Below are 23,611 nucleotides of genomic sequence, written 5' to 3' on the forward strand. Positions count from 1 at the left end.
TATCAAGAGAGAACTCGGCATCTCATCTTCAAAGTGGAAAAACTGTTTTCTACCTTTTTTTGTAACTTTTTCTTCCAAGAAGTAAAAAAAAAAACTGCAAGCCTGATCAAGTGCTAGCCTGTGCGTGTTATTTGTTAAAACGTGTGGCTTACAGTATTTGCCCTGGATTTCTCATATTAAACAGGTGGAGCACTGCTTGCCTGTCTGTGTTGCCTGTGAAGTCAGTCTTCTCACTCATCAGGCTCCTGGTCTCGTCAGGAAAGGTGCGAGTGTGAATGAGCGTGCGAGTGCGAGTCGTGTGTGCAGAGAAAAAGGACGCCAGTCCTCTACACCTGCTCACTCAGCTTTATGTAGAATAATTCCAGAATCCCAGCCGCCACCTTCCTATCCCACAATGACAGACACCGCACTGGCTGGAGCACCCAACTGAAAAGAACAACATCTGAGCAAAACATCCAAATATCCCAAAGAAAAGACTCCGCACACTAATCCAGACACCAAAATAGAACGCCCACGTTCATCAGAGCAGCTAAGAAAAGAGAAGAGCACGACACCCCAGATCGGTCTGAAAGGAATCCACTTTTAATACAAATTTAAAAATAAAAATTACACCATCCAGTCAGTTTAACTAATGAACCAGCAACAGCACCAAATAAAAGACGAGATACCAAAATGGCAGCACGGAGACGAGAGTACGAGCTGAAGGACAACAGAAAAGAATTCACCTGGAATCACGGGGCCGAGTGTCACGACCGGAGGAACTGTGGCTGATGGCGCCTGTCTTTCAATGTGTTCATACTGAGCTCAGCCAGCAAACCTCCTGAGACCCACAGCACTGGTCCCTCTTCCCCAGTCCCACAGGGAGCAGAGATCTGCCCAGACTGCCGGGCAACCAGGGGGTGACCACTGGCCCCTCTACGCTCCACTGTGTGAGCGGCTCACATGAACTGCTGCTACAGTACTTGAGTAACGGTACAGCCGGCCTCGGTATCTACACTGATCAGCAGTCAAGCAGGAACAAGGTGGTGTGGAATGACAGTAGTACAGGAACAGAGGTAGAGGCTCCCAGAGGTGTTGTCCGTGTGTGAAGTTCTCATTGTGCACAGTGTTGTCTGTGTGAGTCTCGGTGTGTACAGTGAGCGTATAGTGTTGTCTGCGAGAGTCTCAGTGTGCACAATGTTGTCTGTGTATCTGTCCATCCCGTCTGTCCACCAGTCCCTCACAAGACGATCCAGGTGTAGCGATCGCTGTCCGCCAGCACTTTGAGTGAGGAGCCTGAAACACAGCAGCACAGCCCATCAAATAACTACGACACCTGAACTACACCCGATCACCCCAACCTCACTGAGACCAGCTACACCTATACTACTCCCGATCACCCCGACCTCACTGAGACCAGCTACACCTGAACTACACCCGATCACCCCGACCTCACTGAGACCAGCTACACCTATACTACTCCCGATCACCCCGACCTCACTGAGACCAGCTACACCTGAACTACACCCGATCACCCCGACCTCACTGAGACCAGCTACACCTGAACTACACCCGATCACCCCGACCTCACTGAGACCAGCTACACCTATACTACTCCCGATCACCCCGACCTAACTGAGACCAGCTACACCTGAACTACACCCGATCACCCCGACCTCACTGAGACCAGCTACACCTATACTACTCCCGATCACCCCGACCTCACTGAGACCAGCTACACCTGAACTACACCCGATCACCCCGACCTCACTGAGACCAGCTACACCTGAACTACACCCGATCACCCCGACCTCACTGAGACCAGCTACACCTGAACTACACCCGATCACCCCGACCTCACTGAGACCAGCTACACCTGAACTACACCCGATCACCCCGACCTCACTGAGACCAGCTACACCTATACTACTCCCGATCACCCCGACCTCACTGAGACCAGCTACACCTGAACTACACCCGATCACCCCGACCTCACTGAGACCAGCTACACCTGAACTACACCCGATCACCCCGACCTCACTGAGACCAGCTACACCTGAACTACTCCCGATCACTCCGACCTCACTGAGACCAGCTACACCTGTACTACACCCAATCACCCCGACCTCACTGAGACCAGCTACACCTGAACTACTCCCGATCACCCCGACCTCACTGAGACCAGCTACACCTGAACTACACCCCGTCTCCTCGACCTCACTGAGACCAGCTACACCTGAACTACACCCGATCACCCCGACCAAACTGAGACCAGCTACACCTGAACTACTCCCGATCACCCCGACCTCACTGAGACCAGCTACACCTGAACTACTCCCGATTACCCCGACCTCACTGAGACCAGCTACACCTGAACTACACCTGATCACCCCGACCTCACTGAGACCAGCTACACCTGAACTACACCCCGTCTCCTCGACCTCAATCTGACCTATAGTACCACCACACCTGTACTACACCTAGTCAGCCTGACCTGGCTCTGGCCTCACGTGTCACGTGACCTTAGCTTGACCTGCCCTTGACCTCGCATGTCCATGCGGAAATTTAAGCTTGACCTCTCTCTGATCTCGCATGCCTGTGCGTTGATATTAGCAGGGCCTCGCTTGTCCGTGAGGTTACATCAGCCTGACCAGTCTCTGGCGGGAAGTGGCGTACCTTTGTGCAGGGCCTCGTTGGTCATGCGGTTGATGTAGCAGGAGCTGCTCTCAGGAACCAGCCACTTCATCACGGTGTTGACACAGGACTTCCTGTAGGAGCTCCACACGCTGCCACTGCGGGAGAGAGCCAGTCAGGGAGGGGAGGTGGGAGGAAGTGAGAGACAAGAGCAGGCAGACCTTGGTGCCCTTACCTGGTCTGACCCTTGACCTCTGTGAGCTCTCCCACCCCCACCGTGCGACAAACTCCTGTGCTCAGGTCCCAGGACACCTGCAGGCTGGAGTGGTAGGTATTCGGCCTGCAGACAGACGGAGACCAGAGGTCAGTTTCTGTCCTGCCAGCACCTTGAGCTTGCAGACAGGTAGGAGGACAGGGGAACACGGTCAGGAAGGTGGGGAACAGGGGGACATGGGGACAGACTAACCTGCAGTGCTCCTCCTCGGGTGTGGGGAAGGCCAGCAGGAGCAGCCCAATGTTAATCACCACGGTGTTCATCTCTGGACACACCTGACAGAGAGGAGAGAGGTGTCTCAGCGTGCAAGCACAGCCCTGTGCGCACACACTTCTGTCAGTGCGACACCTAGTGGCTGGTATCGAGAATGGAGCAATACCTAACCAGCCGCATAGCAGTCCGGGCTACACTGCCGGCGCTGGTGGAACAGATCACGGACACAGTTGATCAGACAACGTTATTAGATGTAAATTGTTGAGACTGCACCCCAGGGAAGTGGGTTGGGGCCGTGTGCCAGATTTTGGGTCTGTCTCACCTCCAGAATTACGATGTCGTAGTCACTGAAGGAGCAGAACTGGGGCGCCCAGGCAGCGTCATTGCGGATCACCTCATTAATCACATACTCAAAATCCAGCGTCAGCTGCTCCACACAAACGCACTGAGCCTGCGGAGGCAGAGAGGTTATACAGACACGAAGGAAAGGGTTATTCAGGGAGCGAGACGGGGGTTGTCCAGTCAGAGAGAGGGGGACAGGCAACAGAGTGCCGGACAGAGGCCTTACCTGGCTGGGCTGCTGTCCCTTCACTAGCCGCAGGCTGCGGCCCCTCAGGTCAGTCACTGTGAATGGCAGCAGCACCTTGTCATCCTCGTACTCTGACAGAGACACGGGGGAAGAAGCTTCTGTAACACCAGCTCCACCACATCAGACACTCATGCCAATCAAACACCGAGAAAGGGATGAGGACCAGAGAGAGGCTTCTGTCACACCAGCTCTGCTACATCAGTCAGTCATACAAATCAAAACACAGAGAGAAGGATGGGGACCTGAGAGAGGATTCTGTCACACCAGCTCCACCACATCAGACACTCATGCCAATCAAACACCAAGAGAGGGATGGGGACCAGAGAGAGGCTACTCATCACATTTCTGCAACAGGCTCCCTTTACACCAGGGAAGACAGCTCTGTGCACACTCACCGGTGTCCTGCTCTGGCGCCCCCGGTGGCTGTAAACAATACTGCAGCCTGGTGTAGTTCACGTAGCCAGGCTCCGTGGCCGAGGAAGAGAGGGTGGAGGAGGAAGAGGAGGACACAGAGCCGTGTGACTCACCCACACCCTCAGGGTCACGATCAACAGGGCTTGCCTGCTCCTCTGACCCCGAGAGCTCCCGAGTACCCCCTGAGGAGGAGGAAGGTACAGGACTCTCTCTCCCTGCCCTGGTCTCTTCCTCTGCAAGCGCATCTCTGCTGTCTCCCCGCTTGCCCCCCGCTTCCTCTCCACTACTGTTTCTCCCCCGAGCTCGTCTGAAGATGTCTGCCGCGAATTCCCGTGCCCTGGCGGCAGCCTGCGACTGGTCAGGCGAGGGAGATGGGGGCTGGGGCTTGCAGGGGTCCTGTGTCTGATCGGGGGACGAGCAGGGAGTCCCAGGGGCTCGGGAGGAGGGAGAGGGAGAGGGCAGCACCACGGGCCGGGAGGGCAGTGGCGATCCAAGGCCCCTCCTCCTGTACAGGATCTGACTGGACTCCCCCTGATCCCCTGCTGAAGACACAGAAAAATGGGGAGAGTGAGAACGAGGAATTCACAGCTTCCTTTCACTACTGATCATAACTCAAAAACCAAAGCAGTAATAGGACACTTAGACAAGGCTACAAGCGGATTATAGTTAACTTAGTAACAACGCCAAAAGGATTAACTGCTGTACTGTACCAGGGCAGACAGACACGGCACAGGCCACCAAAGAGATGCACAAACAGCATACTGTCAGCGTCAGACAAAACAGACAATTTCGGCAGTACTGTACCAGGGCAGACTGACACGGCACAGGCCACCAGGGAGTAGCTGGTGTTGAGCAGCACCACCTGGTCCTGCTTGAGTTGGAAGGCTGGCTGGAAGGTGGGGAAGGGGTAGACCACCTGGTACCGCGAGTTCAGCACATAGCCATGGGCTAGGCACTGTGAGCTGCCTGAGAGAGAAAGAAACACCTGTAGGATTCCCAGATCTCCAGTCACCCAGTAACTGTTTGCCAATTGTTATCGCTTAAGCAACGCTTTTATTGCTCAAGCCAGTAACAGTCTCTCAAGCCGAGTATGAGACACAAAGCACAGTGGACTGAGGAGGCAGAGAGGTGGGGCCACATACCTGACTGTGATGCAGCGGGTGGGCCAGTACAATGGGTGCAGGGCCGTGAGGGAGGCATTGTTGCTACGGTGACATAGATGTCCCTGTTGTTCTCATCGCTCATCATCAAATTCATCAGCACAGAACTGGAGCTGCGGGTACTGACACATAATTGCCATGGCACACACTGACCCCAACACCACACCCTGATGCACACCAACTGAGATATCACACTGACCCCAGTGCTACACCCTGACACACACACAGAACACAAACCGGCCACAACACCACAACCCCCCAATTTCTCCAAACCGAAAGACTCAGTTTTGCTTACTTGAAGCCGAAGATGACAATTTTGGAACGGTCACTGGGCCACTCACACACCGTTAGGTACAGGTCACTGTAGATCTCCTCCCCCGCAAACAGGCGCACCTGCCTCACCTGAGGGGAGAGTACATAACACATGTCGGAAAGGTCACCTTTTCCAGTTTGTGACTTTGTTCACTGTTACTGGACACTTCACTGGCCCCAGGTGTGTGTGTGTGTGTGCAGGGGGATTCTCACAGTGATGTCCTATCTAGGTGAATGCAGGGATGTCTCACCTGGCGCAGGCGGCTGTGCAGGTTAAACTCCCACCAGTAGAGGTGATAGATGTAAAAGGAGAAGTCATCCTCCCCACAGTCGCTGGTATAGGACAGGACATACCGGCCACACTTTGTGAAGCCCAGGAAGATGTGACTGCACACACAGGTAAAAACAACACAACACTGTAGGCTCCCGTGATACCAAAACAGGAGAAAAGAAGGACAAAGAGAACAAACAGAACAACAGACACATGCAGGTAGACCCAGAAAAATATATTTAGAGAAAAACAGAATCAGGCACAGGAGCTCCTCACTGACACAGAGACACACAGACAGGCCCTGCTCTGAGGAGCTCCTCACTGACACAGACACACACAGACAGGCCCTGCTCTGAGGAGCTCCTCACTGACACAGAGACACACAGACAGGCCCTGCTCTGAGGAGCTCCTCACTGACACAGAGACACACAGACAGACCCTGCTCTGAAGAGCAACTCACTGACACAGAGACACACAGACAGACCCTGCTCTGAAGAGCAACTCACTGACACAGAGACACACAGACAGACCCTGCTCTGAAGAGCAACTCACTGACACAGAGACACACAGACAGACCCTGCTCTGAAGAGCAACTCACTGACACAGAGACACACAGACAGACCCTGCTCTGAAGAGCAACTCACTGACACAGAGACACACAGACAGACCCTGCTCTGAAGAGCAACTCACTGACACAGAGACACACAGACAGACCCTGCTCTGAAGAGCAACTCACTGACACAGAGACACACAGACAGACCCTGCTCTGAAGAGCAACTCACTGACACAGAGACACACAGACAGACCCTGCTCTGAGGAACTCCTCACTGACGATGGTCTTCAGAGACACACAAACTCGGGGAGGCAGTTTCCGGAACAGGCGGTGAGTCAGCTGACCAGACAACTGACAGAGAGAGAGAGAGAAACTGGATCAGGCTGCTGAACACCAAGGAGTCAGACAATAATAATAATAATAATAATAATAATAATTGCTTACACTTATATAGCGCTTTTCTGGACACTCCACTCAAAGGGCTTTACAGATAATGGGTTCTCCCCTCCACCACCACCAATGTGCAGCCCCACCTGGATGATGCGACGGCAGCCATAGTGCACCAGAACTCTCACCACACACCAGCTCTCAGTGGGGAGGAGAGCAGAGTAATGTAGCCAATTCATAGAGGGGGATTATTAGGAGGCCATGATTGGTAAGAGCCAATGGGAAATTTCGCCAGGAAGCCGGGGTTACACCCCTACTCTTTTCGAGAAATGCCCTGGGATTTTTAATGACCACAGAGAGTCAGGACCTCAGTTTTACGTCTCATCCGAAGGACGGCGCCTGTTTACAGTATAGTGTCCCCGTCACTATACTGGGGCATTAGGACCCACATGGACCACGGGGTGAGCGCCCCCTGCTGGCTCCACTAACACCTCTTCCAGCAGCACTAACAACAATGTTAAACCTGGAGTGAATCAGGCTGCTGCACACCAAGATATTGCCATGACTATGGGAACACCTTATATAAATAAAGATACTGCAGGAGAATTTACACGTTGAGCCAAAAATTCTAGTGATAATAATCAGAAACTCCAGGAGGCCCGAGAGCTCAAACATGAGGGGTCTCCTCTCATTCGTGATCCCAACCACCTGGCGCCGCATGCAGGCCGAACCCAGTACTGCAGACAACCGCCCAGTCATCCTGCCGGAAAGAATCTGGGATCAGAAAAACCGCTTTCTCTAGACATGTTCTCTAAATCGACCCCGGTGTCGATGCCTTTAATTGTGCACTCGACTGTGACTGAAGGTCATGTTCCTCATCTACCGACAAACACGTCCAGCTAGCCACAACAGGAACACATTAAGACCGAAAAAGACCGAAGCCTTTTCCTTTCCGCGTCCAGGGTAAACTGTGTGTTGGATTGTGAGTAAAAGCCGTTAAGAAAAACAAGCCCTCGTTATCACGGTTCTTATTACTGTATCTGCACTGAAAGGCCAGGCTGCCTCCGGCTCCGCAGTTACTGACGAGCCCGCAGTTTCCGCGTCTCCTCAAAGTCCGCGAAGGTGCGCGCCGCCGCCAGGCGTGGCCTTGTATGTCGCGGGCCGGTCTGGAGTTACCTTGCCGCGGTTCAGCAGCTTGACGAGGTGCTCTTTGTATTTTTTCGCCGGTTTCTGTTTGTTGTCATCCCTCTCCGATTTCGAGCTGGGCGCCATTTTTCGCCACTCCAAGCTGCCTGCACGCTCCCGCCTATCCATGAAAGTCGCTCTCCCATTGGCTTGCCGCATACCCGCCAAGCTTCTCTATTGGGCAAAAGACCCGTCAATCAAGGCTAAAGCTCCGGTCTCCCAGCTCTGTTAAGATTGGTCGTACCAAGTCGCTCCTCCTACACAAACGTCGCTTAGATTGGACAGTGCTTGGTGTCAATCACTGTTGTTCCACCCCCTATTTACCCCAAACCCTACCCCCCCCAGTCCCCACTGAGCTCAACAAACTACAAACCCCCAAAGAAGAGAAGGCAGGGACATCAAACTCACCAGCAGTAGACAGTAAGAGGATGTGTTTCTGTATAACTAGAAAAGAAACACCTACACATTTATCTGTAAACTGCATATATACAAAACTGTTTTGATAGACTAGCAAAACTTCACCTTTATGCATTTCATTGTGAATGTTAGATATAAGGGGTTTGATATTCTCTTATACTTTGCGAGATGTACATGTAAATACATGGTCTTTAAAATTCATGTTAGTTATACTGTATAGATATCACACCTACAGTATACAATACAAAAGGGTCCAGTGCTATTCCCTCCTTTAATGCTTACGAGTTTGAAATGCAATAGTACTTAAACTCCATCAAAAGCCTGAAGAATAAGGCAAAAAACACAACTTACATATGTAAAAAAAATAACTTGTTGCCAGAGGCAATTACAAGCCAGAGCACATGTTTGTTCTGGTTTTTTTTTGTTCACTTTTTCACCATTTCTCCTTCGTTTGGATTATTTGATATTCAATAAAACTTAAAAACAAAGCCTGACCTTTGCTTGCTGGTACCCATTTGCTCAGTGATTCTCATCCAACTCTTTGTGTAATGAAGGGCCTTCCTGTCATCTTTTGGAGCGCCTCAGGGCCTCCAGTTATCCACAGGTGCTCCCTCAGGGGCTCCTGTTATCCACTGAGGCTCCTCAGGGCCTCCTGTTATAAAGTTGGGGCCCCTCAGGGCCTGCCGGTATCTATTAGGGAGCCTCATGACCTTGTTTCTCAGGAAGTCCTGCAGTATCCTGAGATATAGTATAACGGTGATCTTTCACAATGCTGAAACCTCTGCGACTCAACCCCTCAAACTAGTTTTGCACCAGGCCCAAGGGGGAGTGGGAGCGTGGCTGCTGAGGTTCGGATGAGATGCTTTCTTTTTCAGAAACTCCCCCAGACCAGGAGCGGCGTAGTTACAGTTACAGCGTAGAGGCAGGGTCCAGCTCACGCGTCCAGCCCACAGCAGATGGACTATGCCCTGGGCCCTGACCCGGCCAGCGCCACTCTCCCAGAACCAGGTGCCCACACAAACACTCGCTGCTCTTCTGTTAAAATGCCATGTAGCAGCAGCAGAGCCTGCCGCCCTGGAGCACCCCCTGCTGGTCAGGGGAAGCTCCGACACCCCCAGCCCACCATGACCTGTTCCTGGAAATCTGCTTCGGCATCCGAGCTGGGCAAACTGTTCCCTACCCCCGCACCTCTGAGCACACAGCAGGCATCCTCAGGCGATCAGCTGAGAAAAGCCGTCTGGAGAGGGAAGTGATTTAGGTCAGAGAGAGAGCTCCCACTGCCAGCGGGGAGAAATAGAGACAGAGGTGCACTTCCTACTGCACTGTGACAGATACTCTGGGATTAGAGAAACATTCTTCCCGAAATTCAGAAATCTAATCCCAGAGTTCCCACACCTGCCGGAGTCACAACGGGTCCCAATCCTACTGGGAGAGGGAGGAGGGAACTCAGTTGATCTGGCAGCCCAGTATGTGATCTCCTGTCACAGCCTGAGGAACAGTGAGTCTGTCTCCCAATAATGCTCCAGCCGCCTACAGTATGTGTCAATATTTTATAATATGTCTTTGTTGTAAATGTCTGTAATATGTCTGTAGATTTTATTTTACTTCTATTTTTTGTTTTGTTCTATGTTAATTTTATTATTTTTATTTGCTTTGGCAACACTGATTGTACCCATCGGTCATGCTAATTAAGCACCTTGAATTGAATTGAATTGAGAGAGAGAGGAGGGAAGGTGTCTGATATCTTTTATTGTGAAGTTTTTAAAAACGAGCAGTAAAAAGTAAAAACCAGGTGTACAATATACAACCTCATGACGTCTCAACAGGAAAAAAAAAACATCACCTCCCCAAAACCACCCACTGCAGACATTTGTCATAACCATCCGCAGGTGAACACCAGCCTCGTCACCCAGGCACAGCGTGTGCTCGCCAACCAGCCATGTCGCCACACATCCAGAGACACACACTCACACACACACACACACACGGCCACATCACCACACATCCAGGGACACGTGCACACACACACACACGGCCACATTGCCACACATCCAGAGACACACGCATGCGCACACACACACACACTCGGTCATGTCACCACACATCCAGGGACATGCGCATCCACACACACGGCCACATCGCCGCACATGCAGAGACACGCGCATCCACACACACGGCCACATCGCCGCACATGCAGAGACACGCATGGACACACATACACTATACCACATCGCCCAACATCCAGAGACACTCATGTACGCATGGCCACGTCGCCCCACATCCAGAGACACGCGCACACACACTCGGCCACGTCGCCACGCGTCGAGAGACGCGCGCGCGCACACACACACTCGCCCTCAACCTTGCCAGCAGACCACACCACAGGGCCCCTGAGGAAGATGTACAGGGAGAATTAAAAAACCAGCACGCGGGCACGAGACAGAGGACTCCTCCACGCGCCCTCTGCTCTCCTTACTGGGAATGTTCCAAGCTGAACTGGGACACAGCTGTAAAAACACGGCTCCGCCTCCGGCCCAGGCGGACACGGACAACCGGACCGCGCGCTCAGCCGCGCAAGGGGTGCCAGTCAAGTCTCTCCCCCCCCCCGGAGTCCGCTCGCATCCGCAGGAATAAAAATCAGACTGAGGCGGAAAAAACTCCGGAAAACTAGAGGAGTCAGCCTCTCTCTGCCTTCACCCGTAGAGAACGAAAAAAGGGAAAAAGTCTTTTAAAGAATTTTTATTTTTTTTTAAAAAGCAGAACGAAGGGAGAAGGATTTAAGGGGCTAAGGGGTAGGGGAAAAGGGTGTGTGTGTGGGGGGGGGGGCACCCTTCTCTTCTCTCGGTCTTTCACAGGACAAAAATAAAAACAAAAAAATAAAAATCAAACTCGAAATTAAAACTCCAAGTTGCAGTCTGGCTGTGGATGAGCAGAATGGTGAATACCCCTCTGACTTTCCGGCCCGATCCTCCTCTCCGCAGGGCGGCTGTCCCGTCCCATCCCATCACCTCACTGCGTCTGCAACACAGAGACGTGGTCACTGCCGACCGGCCGATCCCGGCCTGGGGCAGAGTGTCCGTCGAGCTGTGCCAGGCGCGGGTGTAGGGAAGATTAACCCAGCCCTGCGCTGGTCTCCGCTTGGGAATCCCGGGCCGCGCGCGGACTGCCCACTGCAGGGAGCTACAGGGCCCGTGCCTGAGAATCCGTGCTGTGGTGCGTCTCAACCTCCGCTGCAGTTTCGGGGGGAGACTGCAGACTGAACCCTCTAAGACCAGCTGGAGGCTCGGCCCTGTGCCAGCTCAGCGACCGGGCCCGTGTGGTGGCGAGAAGCCATAGGTACCTGCTGTCCCTGCTGTGGGGGGGCTGTCTGTCCGGCCGGCTGGCCCCCTGTCTGTCCGTAGTAGGCGGCCTGCTGCCTGTAGTACTCGGCCCACGCCGCGCTGTAGTCAGTCTGGGCACCGGAGGCAGGGGGCGCTGTGCCAGCTGCCTGGGCTGAAGGAAAAGAAAAGTAAGGCCAATCGCCCTTAGACTCGGGGAGCTCTGTCCCACACGCCCAGCGCCGGCTCTTACCCAGCTTCTTGTAATACTCCTCCCAGGCCTTGGTGTAATCTGGCTGGCCAGCAGGCGCCTGGCTGGCCTGAGGCTGGTCTGTGGGCACGGGGGCTCCTGTTGGGGCGGCGGGGGGCTGTCCAGGTACCGGGGCGGGAGGCTGCTGGTAGTACTGGGCATAGTAGGCTGCCCAGGCTGCACTGGGATCTGCAGCAGCTGCTGCCTTGCCTGCAACACCGAAACACAGGCAGAGACTTCAGGAAAGACCCAGGATTGACAAGACACTGCTGTCCCTCTCCTCTCACACTCCCCCTGAATTCACACACTGACACACACCTGACTGGACTGGAGACACTGCTGTCCCTCTCCTCTCACACTCCCCCTGAATTCACACACTGACACACACCTGACTGGACTGGAGACACTGCTGTCCCTCTCCTCTCACACTCCCCCTGATTTCACACACTGACACACACCTGACTGGACTGGAGACACTGCTGTCCCTCTCCTCTCACACTCCCCCTGATTTCACACACTGACACACACCTGACTGGACTGGAGACACTGCTGTCCCTCTCCTCTCACACTCCCCCTGAATTCACACACTGACACACACCTGACTGGACTGGAGACACTGCTGTCCCTCTCCTCTCACACTCCCCCTGATTTCACACACTGACACACACCTGACTGGACTGGAGACACTGCTAGAGACACTGCTGTCCCTCTCCTCTCACAGTCCTCCTGAATTCACACACTGACACACACCTGACTGGACTGGAGACACTGCTGTCCCTCTCCTCTCACACTCCCCCTGAATTCACACACTGACACACACCTGACTGGACTGGACACACTGCTGTCCCTCTCCTCTCACACTCCCCCTGATTTCACACACTGACACACACCTGACTGGACTGGAGACACTGCTAGAGACACTGCTGTCCCTCTCCTCTCACACTCCCCCTGAATTCACACACTGACACACACCTGACTGGACTGGAGACACTGCTGTCCCTCTCACAGGGGACACTCCCCCTGAATTCACACAGACACTGCAGCGACAATGGAAGCCTTATATTTTTGACAAAAAAATAAGGGATGCAGCGTTGTTACAGGGTAGACTCGGGGTGTAGAGGGAGACCGAGGAAGTGGAAGAGAGCTATCAAGAGAGAAGCGTCTTACTGGGGTCATGGGGTCCGGGGGGCTGCCACTGCTGGTAGGTGTTGCCCCAGCCCTGTGGGGGGTACTGGTGTGGTGGAGGGGGACCCCCACTGGAAGAGAGAAGAACTGCCATCAGTACTGGAGGCTGTCAGGGTGTTGCCTGTGTCCCTGTGTCTGGGCAGGGAGGACTACTCACTGTGGTGGGCCTCCCGGAGGTCCCTGGTTGTAAGGGCTTGGGTTGTAGGGCCCCATTGGACCTGAGGGGCCAGGCCCACCAGGCCCTGGACCCACCGGACACAGTGGACCCTGAAAGAGAACCAGAATCAGACAGGTCCAGTCCAGCCGAGTCCTCAGAAGGAGGCACAACCGGGGAGCAGCTGTACCTCGATCTTCTCCTCGATCAGCTGCTTGGCGTGGTCGATCTGCTGGGGGGTGCCCCGGATGGTGAACAGCTTGAAGTTGGGGTCACCGTTGGGAGGGGGCTGGCGGGAGATCTCGACGAACGCCCCCGTCTGCTGGTTGATGGCCTTGACGTTCTCCCCACCTGGACAGGCAGACGGCCCAGCAGTCAGACAGGAACAGCAGTGCACGGAGGACAGAGAGAGAGAGGACGACGACAGGGGCTGACCGGTGGGGCTCGTTACACTCAGGCTGTCCGGGGACTGACCAGCAGGGCCGATTGTTTGGCCAGTGGCTGGGAACCAGCTACATCTCAGGTCAGGCAGGAACTACACAACGTGACAGGGTAACGGCTGGCAAAGTGTCATGAAGTGTCTGCTGCAGAGCCTTACTTATTCACTTATACTCGTACATCCTATTACATTAGTCGTTACAGTGACCAGCGAGCAGGAAGGGCTGCATCATGTCACAAGTCTCACAAACTCTCGCCTGTGTTGAGACCAGTAGTCTGTGCAACATGGCGACCATACAAAGTTTTCACAAAGTTCACGAATTTGTGCTCAATTCGTAATTTTAAAACTGTTGTTATACTGTCAATTAGTTTACTGAGATTTAATAACCTGTTTGAGGAATTGGCACTGCATTCCCCCTTTAATCCTGACAACCGCCAGCACAAACAGTGTTCGCTAATTAAGTAATGCTGTGTATCAAAGCAGATACAGGCGCAGGCTCACAGCCAGAGACAGTGGACAGCCCCTGGGCCCCACTGGCTGAGTGCCCATTATGTGGACAGACTGACCTCTGCCGATGACCAGGCCGCACTTGTGGCTGGGGATGGAGAAGGTGACCTCACCACCTGGGGGACCCCAGTTGCCTTGCCCTCGGCCACGCCCCCGACCCCCAGGGGGCATCCCCGGTCCGGGGGGACCCGGGGGGCCTGACTGAAGAAGAGAAGAGAGGAAATGAACTGTGGGAACAGTTCACCTGCCATATAACCAGCTCAGGTTACCCCCCCGTACCCCCTCTCCCCTCTCCACGCCCCGCTCTGCCACCCATACCCCCACTCTCTCCTCCCCTCCCCTCCCCGCGCCCCACTCTGCCCCTGGGTACCCCCTCTCTCCTCCCCTCCCCGCGCCCCACTCTGCCCCTGGGTACCCCCTCTCTCCTCCCCTCCCCGCGCCCCACTTTGCCCATGGGTACCCCCTCTCTCCTCCCCTCCCTGGGCCCCACTCTGCCCATGGGTATCCCCTCTCTCCTCCCATTCCTGCGCCCCGCTCTGCCACCCGTACCCCCTCTCTCCTCCCCTCCCCACGCCCCACTTTGCCCATGGGTACCCCCTCTCTCCTCCCCTCCCCGCGCCCCACTCTGCCCCTGGGTACCCCCTCTCTCCTCCCCTCCCCGCGCCCCACTTTGCCCATGGGTACCCCCTCTCTCCTCCCCTCCCCGCGCCCCACTCTGCCCCTGGGTACCCCCTCTCTCCTCCCCTCCCCGCGCCCCACAATGCCCATGGGTACCCCCTATCTCCTCCCCTTCCTGTGCCCCGCTCTGCCCCCCCGTACCCCCCCTCTCTCCTCCCCGCGCCCCACTCTGCCCCTCATACCCGGATGCTCTGCAGCAGGTCAGCGATGATGCGAGCCGCGTGTTCACAGCGCTCTGGGGGACCCATGATGTGCGCAATCTTGTCAGGGCCAGTACCGTCATCTGCACAACACAGTAACACAATAACACAATTACTGACAGAACACACACACAATATTAGGGCCAGTGCCATCTTCTGCACTACACAGTGACAATAACAATTACTGATGGAACACACACACAAGTATTAAGGCCAGTTCCATCGTCTGCACAGTGACAGTAAAACAATCACGATTACCAGGAGAGTACACACACTATCAGGGTCAATACTGTGGATTTTGTTGTCTACACAACAACACAAACGCAAACTGGACTGACTGTGTATGCGCATACGTGTATAGCGCACAGCACTGAACTGGATTCAGAGTGTGTGTGTGTAGCGCACAGCACCTGGCTTGAACTGGATTCGGACTGTGTGTGTATAACGCACAGCACCAGGCTTGAACTGGATTCGGACAGTGTGTAGCGCACAGCACCTGGCTTGAACTGGATTCAGACAGTGTGTAGCGCACAGCACCTGGCTTGAACTGGATTCGGACTGTGTGTGTATAGCGCACAGCACCAGGCTTGAACTGAATTCAGACATTGTGTAGCGCACAGCACCTGGCTTGAACTGGATTCAGACAGTGTGTAGCGCACAGCACCTGGCTTGAACTGGATTCAGACAGTGTGTAGCGCACAGTACCTGGCTTGAACTGGATTCGGACTGTGTGTGTATAGCGCACAGCACCAGGCTTGAACTGAATTCAGACATTGTGTAGCGCACAGCACCTGGCTTGAACTGGATTCAGACAGTGTGTAGCGCACAGCACCTGGCTTGAACTGGATTCGGACTCCAGCGTCGTTCTGGATTTTCTTGATCATCTCTCCATTGCGTCCAATGACCACGCCCACAGAGTGACGAGGAACAGGCACCTGCACACGAGCCCAGACCGATCCATCAGAACCCAGGCAACACCCTGGTGCCCAGAGGAGGACAGGTGGTACTGGCAGGGTCAGGGGGAGAGGCGGGAGGGGTACTGGGAGGGTCAGGGGGAGACGCGGGAGGGGTACTGGCAGGGTCAGGGGAGACGCGGGAGGGGTACTGGCAGGGTCAGGGGGAGACGCGGGAGGGGTACTGGCAGGGGGAGACGCGGGAGGGGTACTGGCAGGGTCAGGGGGAGACGCGGGAGGGGTACTGGCAGGGGGAGACGCGGGAGGGGTACTGGCAGGGTCAGGGGGAGACGCGGGAGGGGTACTGGCAGGGTCAGGGGGAGACGCGGGAGGGGTACTGGCAGGGTCAGGGGGAGACGCGGGAGGGGTACTGGCAGGGTCAGGGGGAGACGCGGGAGGGGTACTGGCAGGGTCAGGGGGCGACGCGGGAGGGGTACTGGCAGGGTCAGGGGGCGACGCGGGAGGGGTACTGGCAGGGGGAGACGCGGGAGGGGTACTGGCAGGGTCAGGGGGCGACGCGGGAGGGGTACTGGCAGGGTCAGGGGGCGACGCGGGAGGGGTACTGGCAGGGGGAGACGCGGGAGGGGTACTGGCAGGGTCAGGGGAGACGCGGGAGGGGTACTGGCAGGGTCAGGGGGAGACGCGGGAGGGGTACTGGCAGGGTCAGGGGAGACGCGGGAGGGGTACTGGCAGGGTCAGGGGGAGACGCGGGAGGACACTCACATCAATGCCGCCTCCCCCTCCGCCCATACGGGAGCCGTACTCATTTCTCTCCACAAAGCCGGGATGATCCCTCTCTCGCAGGATCTCCTGCACCAGCTCCCGAGCTTGCTGCACCACGAGAGAGACAAAGAGAGACGGTTCATGTTGTTACAGCTGTAGGCGACTATGAAGTGTCCCAAAGAACAGTGTCAAAATTTCCAGCTTCAAGGCGAAGGGGATGTTTGATGTTCGCCGAGATGTAGGGGGTCCAGATTCAGTAAACAAAGCAATCGTGAAGTTTACCTTGGCTAATTTCCGGGTAAATGATTAAGTGCGTCAATCAACAGTCCAGAAAGACACCATGTAAGAGATCAGAACAGAACGATAAAGAGAGGAGACAACATAAAATGTGTGCCGGGTGAGAGCTCCTTGCCCAGATCATCCATAAAGACCAGGTTTGAGCTAAGTAATTGAACCTTGCTAAGAGAGCTTGCGATTCAATGTGTTTTTAGGCAGCTCCGATTTCTTGAGTGGAGAATCCTTTGGTTACAAATAGCCTCACCTGGTTAGTGGGTATATCTAAGTATAAGGAGATGGGTTTTGTAACATCTGGGGTTTGCAGAGAGAGAGAGAGAGATTCAACCACAGACTGCATTCTATTCAGTCCAGAAGGCAGCTGGCCTTATTCGGGGTGGTTAGGATGTTACACCTCTAGGACCCCTTGTCTGTAAACCTGTACTGTACATAGGGAAACGTGTGTTGTATGTTGATGTTATGTCACTGCTAATAAACATTTGTTTAGCCAAGTGTGAGTGAATTATTGCTCTTTTCACCAAAGCTGTGCCAGGAAACAAATAACTCACACGCCTCTAACTACACCAACTGCATGACAAAATTCTTACAGGTTGGGGGTTATATCACATCCGCTAAGTCATTTCTTACTTATTCTACAATTTCATAATGCTATTTGTAATGATAAACACCAAAACACATTAACACTGCACTGAGAGAGAGGGGTTCATACAGACACACTGACTGACTGGACACTCCAGTACATTAATACTGGAGAGACAGGCAGTACCTGTACTTTGTAAGGCTCTCCGATGATGCGCAGGGGTTTGTCCATGTTGGCTGACTGAGAGCCATCCTGGATGAGGATCATCTTCACTCCTGCACGCTCCTACACAGCAACACGACAGTGACACTTCCACGCAGCAGCACGGCTGAGCCACACCCCCCCAGACACGCACAATCCAGCACCCTGCGCCCACTCCTTCACACCCAGCTGTACCTGCAGCTGCTTGATGGTCTCGCCCCCCTTGCCGATCACCAGCCCTGCCTTGCCGGCGGGGATCATGATCTCCTGCACCGACCCGCTCTGGCCGTTGGTGGACTCGTGGAAGGTGGGCGGCGTGCCGCGGCCCCGGGACACTATCTCGTCCAGCAGCATCTTCGCCTTCCTGAGGGGAGGGAGGGAGGGAAGGACCCTGAGCGCAGTCCCCAGACCCCAGACCCCGGGCTCGAGGGCGCAGTCACAGGGGGGTCATGTACTCACTGTATGGACTCCGGGGTCCCCGTGAGAGAGACACTCCGGTCCGGCAGACCACCACTGTCTGAAAGCAAAAAACATCGGCTTATACACTGGACCCGCCCCGGGCAGCCCGCCGGCCGGACACAGTACTGCCCAGCAGGACAGGCGTGATAGGCCATAGGACACTCACCTGGAGCAATCTGAACTTTGCACCCCGAGTCCTGCTGGATCTTATTAATCTGCTCTCCTCCTCGACCAATTACTAAGAAAGAGAGAAGAGCAATTAAGAAGCCCAAATGAACTCCCGTCCCTCCATTAGCAATTAAACAAACAGGGCTGATACTCACTGAGTCCAACCATGCCATCAGGAACGCGGTACTCCTCTGTGGTACTCGCTGGCCTGAGAGAGGAGGAGAGAGAAGCAGAGGGAGAGGCAAGCGGAGAGAGAGAGCAGGAGTGAGGAAGAAGAGGGAGAGGCAGTGATCGGAGAGTGGGATTGAGGGAGAGGCCAGGTGCAGAGTGAGGAGAGAGAGAGAGAATAGAGCAGGAATGAGGAAGAGGAGGGAAAGAAGCAGGGGACCGGAGACAGCAGGAGTGAGGGAGAAAGGCAGGGGAGCAGATCAGATGAGAGAAACGGAACCACTATGTTCAGGATCTGCTTGTGAAACCACACCCTCTCACACCCACCCTCCAGCCCCCCACGCTGTCAGGGGTCTTTACCTCTGCTGGTGAAGGGCCGCCAACTGAGCTCCAATGGCTACAAGAGAGAAACCGGGAGCAGGTCAGTGCTGAGGCAGAGGGAGGAGGGAAAGACGAGGGGAGGAGAGATCACGCCTGAAGAGGACAGACACGGACAGAAACGGACACGCGCAGAACAGGAGCGACTCCCCTGACAGCCACAGGACGAGCGGAGGCACTCACACAGAGCAGAGGAGGAGTCCCGCTCACTCTGAGACGCCATCTTCTTACTGTCCGGCTGTTCTGCAAGACAACACACACACAGCGTCACAACGCAGGCCGCAAACTCTGTGACAAGAGGCACAGAGCAAAGTACAACACAGGGGAATGAGAGCACAGCGCGAGAGTACAGTGATGGCACAGCGTGAGATTACTGGCACAGCGCGAGTACAGTGATGGCACAGCGCGAGATTACTGGCACAGCGCCGAGATTACTGGCACAGCGCGAGTACAGTGATGGCACAGCGCGCGAGTACAGTGATGGCACAGCGCGCGAGTACAGTGATGGCACAGCGCGCGAGTACAGTGATGGCACAGCGCGCGAGTACAGTGATGGCACAGCGCGCGAGTACAGTGATGGCACAGCGCGCGAGTACAGTGATGGCACAGCGCGCGAGTACAGTGATGGCACAGCGCGCGAGTACAGTGATGGCACAGCGCGCGAGTACAGTGATGGCACAGCGCGCGAGTACAGTGATGGCACAGCGCGCGAGTACAGTGATGGCACAGCGCGCGAGTACAGTGATGGCACAGCGCGAGATTACTGACACAGCGCGAGTACAGTGAAGGCACACCAAGAGTATTGAGGCGGCAAACTACGAGATTACTGGCACAGCAAAGAAATGAATGTTAATAGTAAACAGGCTGGAGTTACAATCGGGGATCAGAAGGCACACCTGCATCCTCCAGCTGGCGTTTCTGCGCAGTGAAGGTGTAGCTCTCGGTACTGCTGGTGTTGTTCAGGGGTGCTGTTCCAGCATCACCTCCAATCTTTGCTGCAATCTGTGAACGACAAAGAAGATCAACACTGTCCAGCACCACACACTCAAAAACACTGCAGCCCTGTCAACAATTCACTTCACATACAACCATCAACAGTGCAGTAGAACAGTCCTGTTACAGTAGGAGCTACAGTCCCAGTCCAGTAGAACAGTCCTGTTACAATAGGAGCTACAGTCCCAGTGCAGTAGAACAGTCCTGTTACAGTAAAAGCTACAGTCCCGGTGCAGTAGAACAGTCCTGTTACAATAGGGGCTACAGTCCCGGTGCAGTAGAACAGTCCTGTTACAGTAGGAGCTACAGTCCCAGTGCAGTAGAACAGTCCTGTTACAATAGGGGCTACAGTCCCGGTGCAGTAGAACAGTCCTGTTACAGTAGGAGCTACAGTCCCAGTGCAGTAGAACAGTCCTGTTACAGTAGGGGCTATAATCCCAGTGCAGTAGAACAGTCCTGTTACAATAGGGGTTACAGTTCCAGTGCAGTAGAACAGTCCTGTTACAATAGGGGCTACAGTCCCAGTGCAGTAGAACAGTCCTGTTACAATAGGGGCTACAGTCCCAGTGCAGTAGAACAGTCCTGTTACAATAGGGGCTACAGTCCCAGTGCAGTAGAACAGTCCCGTTACAACAGTCCCAGTGCAGTAGAACAGTCCTGTTACAATAGGAGCTACAGTCCCAGTGCAGTAGAACAGTCCTGTTACAATAGGAGCTACAGTCCCAGTGCAGTAGAACAGTCCTGTTACAATAGGAGCTACAGTCCCAGTGCAGTAGAACAGTCCCGTTACAACAGTCCCAGTGCAGTAGAACAGTCCCGTTACAATAGGGGCTACAGTCCCAGTGCAGTAGAACAGTCCCGTTACAATAGGAGCTACAGTCCCAGTGCAGTAGAACAGTCCTGTTACAATAGGGGCTACAGTCCCAGTGCAGTAGAACAGTCCTGTTACAATAGGAGCTACAGTCCCAGTGCAGTAGAACAGTCCCGTTACAACAGTCCCAGTGCAGTAGAACAGTCCCGTTACAATAGGGGCTACAGTCCCAGTGCAGTAGAACAGTCCTGTTACAATAGGAGCTACAGTCCCAGTGCAGTAGAACAGTCCCGTTACAATAGGAGCTACAGTCCCAGTGCAGTAGAACAGTCCTGTTACAATAGGGGCTACAGTCCCAGTGCAGTAGAACAGTCCACTGGGTTGACTGTGTCGAAGTCTTTGAGGATTTTGAATACTTGTGTCAGGTCCCATCGTAGTTTCCCTTCAGTCTAAAGAGACTCAGTTCGTTCAACCTGTCAGTGAGGACATCCCCTCTAAAGAGACTCGTTTCTGATGGAGCTGGATACTCCCTTAGACTAAAGAGACTCAGTTCCTTCAGCCTGTCAGTGTAGGACACTTCCTTCAGACTAAAGAGACTCAGTTCCTTCAGTTTCAGCACATACTTGACTCCTCTTCTCTGGACTGATTCCAGAGCAGAGCAGCGATATCTTATAGCTATAAAGCGGTGACTTAAACCGTAACACTGATCTGAATGAAACAGTTTGCTACAGCCGGTATAAACATTGTTATCTCTACAGGTTCTTCACCAGCGTGAATATTACCTGACACACATTCAAGAATGATACGTGTCGCCCCGAAGGCGAGATGTTTTGCTGAAGGCATGCTGGAGTCTCACCTCGGTCCCATGATCACAACCACGGCTTCCGAACCGCGACGGTTCGTTTAGAAAACGTGTCCGGGGACTCATAACCCCGTTCCGGACATGATGCACTAGACTGTCGAGATGTCGTGAACCAGCCCTGAAGAAGGAGACCCGAGGGTGGTGTGGGGTGATGTGGCGCGGAGACGGGAGGAGGTGGGTGTCTCTGCCAAAAAGTGCAGACGTGCGCCCGCAGGTCCGGTCCAGACCCGCTCAGGACGGCGGGTTCAGACGCGGGGAAGGCGGTTACTCGATTGTTTATGCAGGACAGCGATGAGGGTCTGCGCGTTTCTCTCGTCCCGACTCTACCCCGGCCGCCGCCGCCGCCGGCGTAAGTGTCGCTCAGCCCGGCCTCCTCTGCCCAGGCCGCAGCCCAGCGAGCTGGGGAGAGCGGCGCTCCCCGCCTGCCTGTCTGAGTGCTGGCAGTCTCCTTTTATCAGGGTCCCACGAAACGGAGACAGCCAGCACGCCGGCTCCATTGATCCCAAGCCCCCTCTACGCGCCGTCCGCAACTCCCTCCCCTCCCCGTCGCTGCCCCGGCCTCCCCCGGCTTACCTGCCGGGCCCGCTGCACCGCGTCCGCGAAGGCGTCTTTCTTGATGGCCCCGCCGGCTCCGAGGGCCTGCTGTCCGCCGACGAGAGGAGCTGCGGCCCCGGGCGGCGGCACCGCGTTGTACTCCGACATGCTTGTCCGCGCTGAGAGAGGGGGGAGGCGAGCGGGCTAAGGCAGCGTTCGGGCCGGGTCGAGGTGCGCAGGAGCGGGAACCCTGTAAGGCAAGAGCCGGGGAGGAGCAAGGGAGCCGCGGTGAGGAGGAGGAGGGGGGGGGGGGGGGGTTGCCTGGGCCTACCGGATGTCCCACCCACCACCTGCCTGCTACGCAATTGGATTTGACGTTCGTATAACTCGCCCGCTCTCCAGGTGTGTGTATTCCGAGTGTCTGACAGCTAAACTAGCCAATCAGAACAGGCTGGCCGGATTTGGTTGACAGAGCGGCCTACGGGGGTTAATGTTGGCGCTGCTGGAGGGTGGGCCAATCACAACACAGCAATGAAGTTTGAAGGACAGCACCAACAACCAATGATCTGTTAAAACCGGCATGGCGTGGAGCACGAACTGACAGGTTGTCTGACAAATCCAGAGCTAATATGGAGAAAGAGGGGAGGGGCTTCAGTAAACAATGGTAACCTTGCACTATTGAACTGCAGCGTGTGTCACGTGTGCCTTGGGGACGTCTTATCTGGATGTTACACTCACACCTAAAGAAGGCTTCATAGCCGAAACGTTGTGTTTTCTCTCTTCTTTTCAGCATGGAATAAACTTATAACTTGTTCCTTATCCTGATTGCGTTTTATCGCACAAATTATAAATCTATCCATCTGTAATACACCTGTCTTTAAATTCGCGACATGTGGTTGAAAGCAAGACAAACAAAAACTTCTGGAGGTTTATGTAAGAAAATAAGTACAGTATAGTCCTCCGACGCCATTTTGGCTCAAGTGCAGATGGTGTGAACTTGAGCCAACATGGAGGCTCCTCCTCGGTGGCAGTCCGTAGCTGCTTGTGTGAGGTAACCCAGAAAATCAGCTGATTTGTAACCTCTTGACACCAGGGGCCCGGGCCGCGGCACGTTTTTGCTCTAGCTCTTCCTTAACCTTCAAAGAGATCTGCAGCACTCGGAGCAATTAAGCAATTAGGGGTCAATTCGCTACTGTATTACAGTACCTGCTGTGGCCAGCAGCCATATCACCCTGCAACTCACAACTGGCAACCCACTGAAGCTCAGCAGGTGTGAGCCTGGTCAGTACCTGGATGGGAGACCTCCTGGGAAAAAACTAAGGTTGCTGCTGGAAGAGGTGTTAGTGGGGCCAGCAGGGGGCGCTCATCC

The 23,611-nt window shown here is 54.6% G+C and overlaps 2 protein-coding genes across 6 annotated transcripts; both read right to left on the reverse strand.

Moving 5' to 3' along the window:
* Positions 1-560: 560 nt before the first annotated feature.
* On the reverse strand, positions 561-8,098 carry dcaf15 (DDB1 and CUL4 associated factor 15). Of its 3 annotated transcripts, none has more exons than XM_069195630.1 (13): positions 7,963-8,098; positions 6,653-6,750; positions 5,827-5,962; positions 5,559-5,665; positions 5,246-5,376; positions 4,908-5,069; positions 4,085-4,645; positions 3,669-3,760; positions 3,423-3,551; positions 3,080-3,162; positions 2,849-2,953; positions 2,656-2,771; positions 561-1,275 (listed from the first exon to the last, which is right to left on the reverse strand). In XM_069195630.1, the coding sequence occupies exons 1-13, from the start codon at positions 8,056-8,058 to the stop codon at positions 1,220-1,222; spliced, it is 1,872 nt and encodes a 623-aa protein (XP_069051731.1). In that variant the 5' UTR covers positions 8,059-8,098; the 3' UTR covers positions 561-1,219. The 3 variants fall into 3 exon arrangements, with proteins under 3 accessions (XP_069051731.1, XP_069051730.1, XP_069051729.1); XM_069195629.1 differs by having other exon boundaries at positions 4,085-4,642; positions 5,246-5,385; XM_069195628.1 differs by having other exon boundaries at positions 5,246-5,385.
* Positions 8,099-10,117: 2,019 nt separating this feature from the next.
* On the reverse strand, positions 10,118-22,544 carry khsrp (KH-type splicing regulatory protein). 3 transcript variants are annotated; one of them, XM_069195635.1, is made up of 19 exons: positions 22,282-22,544; positions 19,939-20,044; positions 19,226-19,285; positions 19,025-19,061; positions 18,652-18,704; positions 18,495-18,566; positions 18,329-18,386; positions 18,065-18,233; positions 17,855-17,953; positions 16,795-16,902; positions 15,951-16,053; positions 15,101-15,201; positions 14,300-14,441; positions 13,485-13,645; positions 13,298-13,407; positions 13,123-13,211; positions 11,959-12,165; positions 11,729-11,880; positions 10,118-11,406 (listed from the first exon to the last, which is right to left on the reverse strand). In XM_069195635.1, the coding sequence occupies exons 1-19, from the start codon at positions 22,408-22,410 to the stop codon at positions 11,398-11,400; spliced, it is 1,965 nt and encodes a 654-aa protein (XP_069051736.1). In that variant the 5' UTR covers positions 22,411-22,544; the 3' UTR covers positions 10,118-11,397. The 3 variants fall into 3 exon arrangements, with proteins under 3 accessions (XP_069051736.1, XP_069051738.1, XP_069051737.1); XM_069195637.1 differs by lacking the exon at positions 17,855-17,953 and having other exon boundaries at positions 22,282-22,492; XM_069195636.1 differs by lacking the exons at positions 18,652-18,704; positions 19,025-19,061 and having other exon boundaries at positions 22,282-22,492.
* Between the last annotated feature and the right edge of the window lie 1,067 nt (positions 22,545-23,611).

This window comes from Lepisosteus oculatus, chromosome 11, assembly GCF_040954835.1.
Source record: "Lepisosteus oculatus isolate fLepOcu1 chromosome 11, fLepOcu1.hap2, whole genome shotgun sequence".
NCBI lineage: Eukaryota > Metazoa > Chordata > Actinopteri > Semionotiformes > Lepisosteidae > Lepisosteus > Lepisosteus oculatus.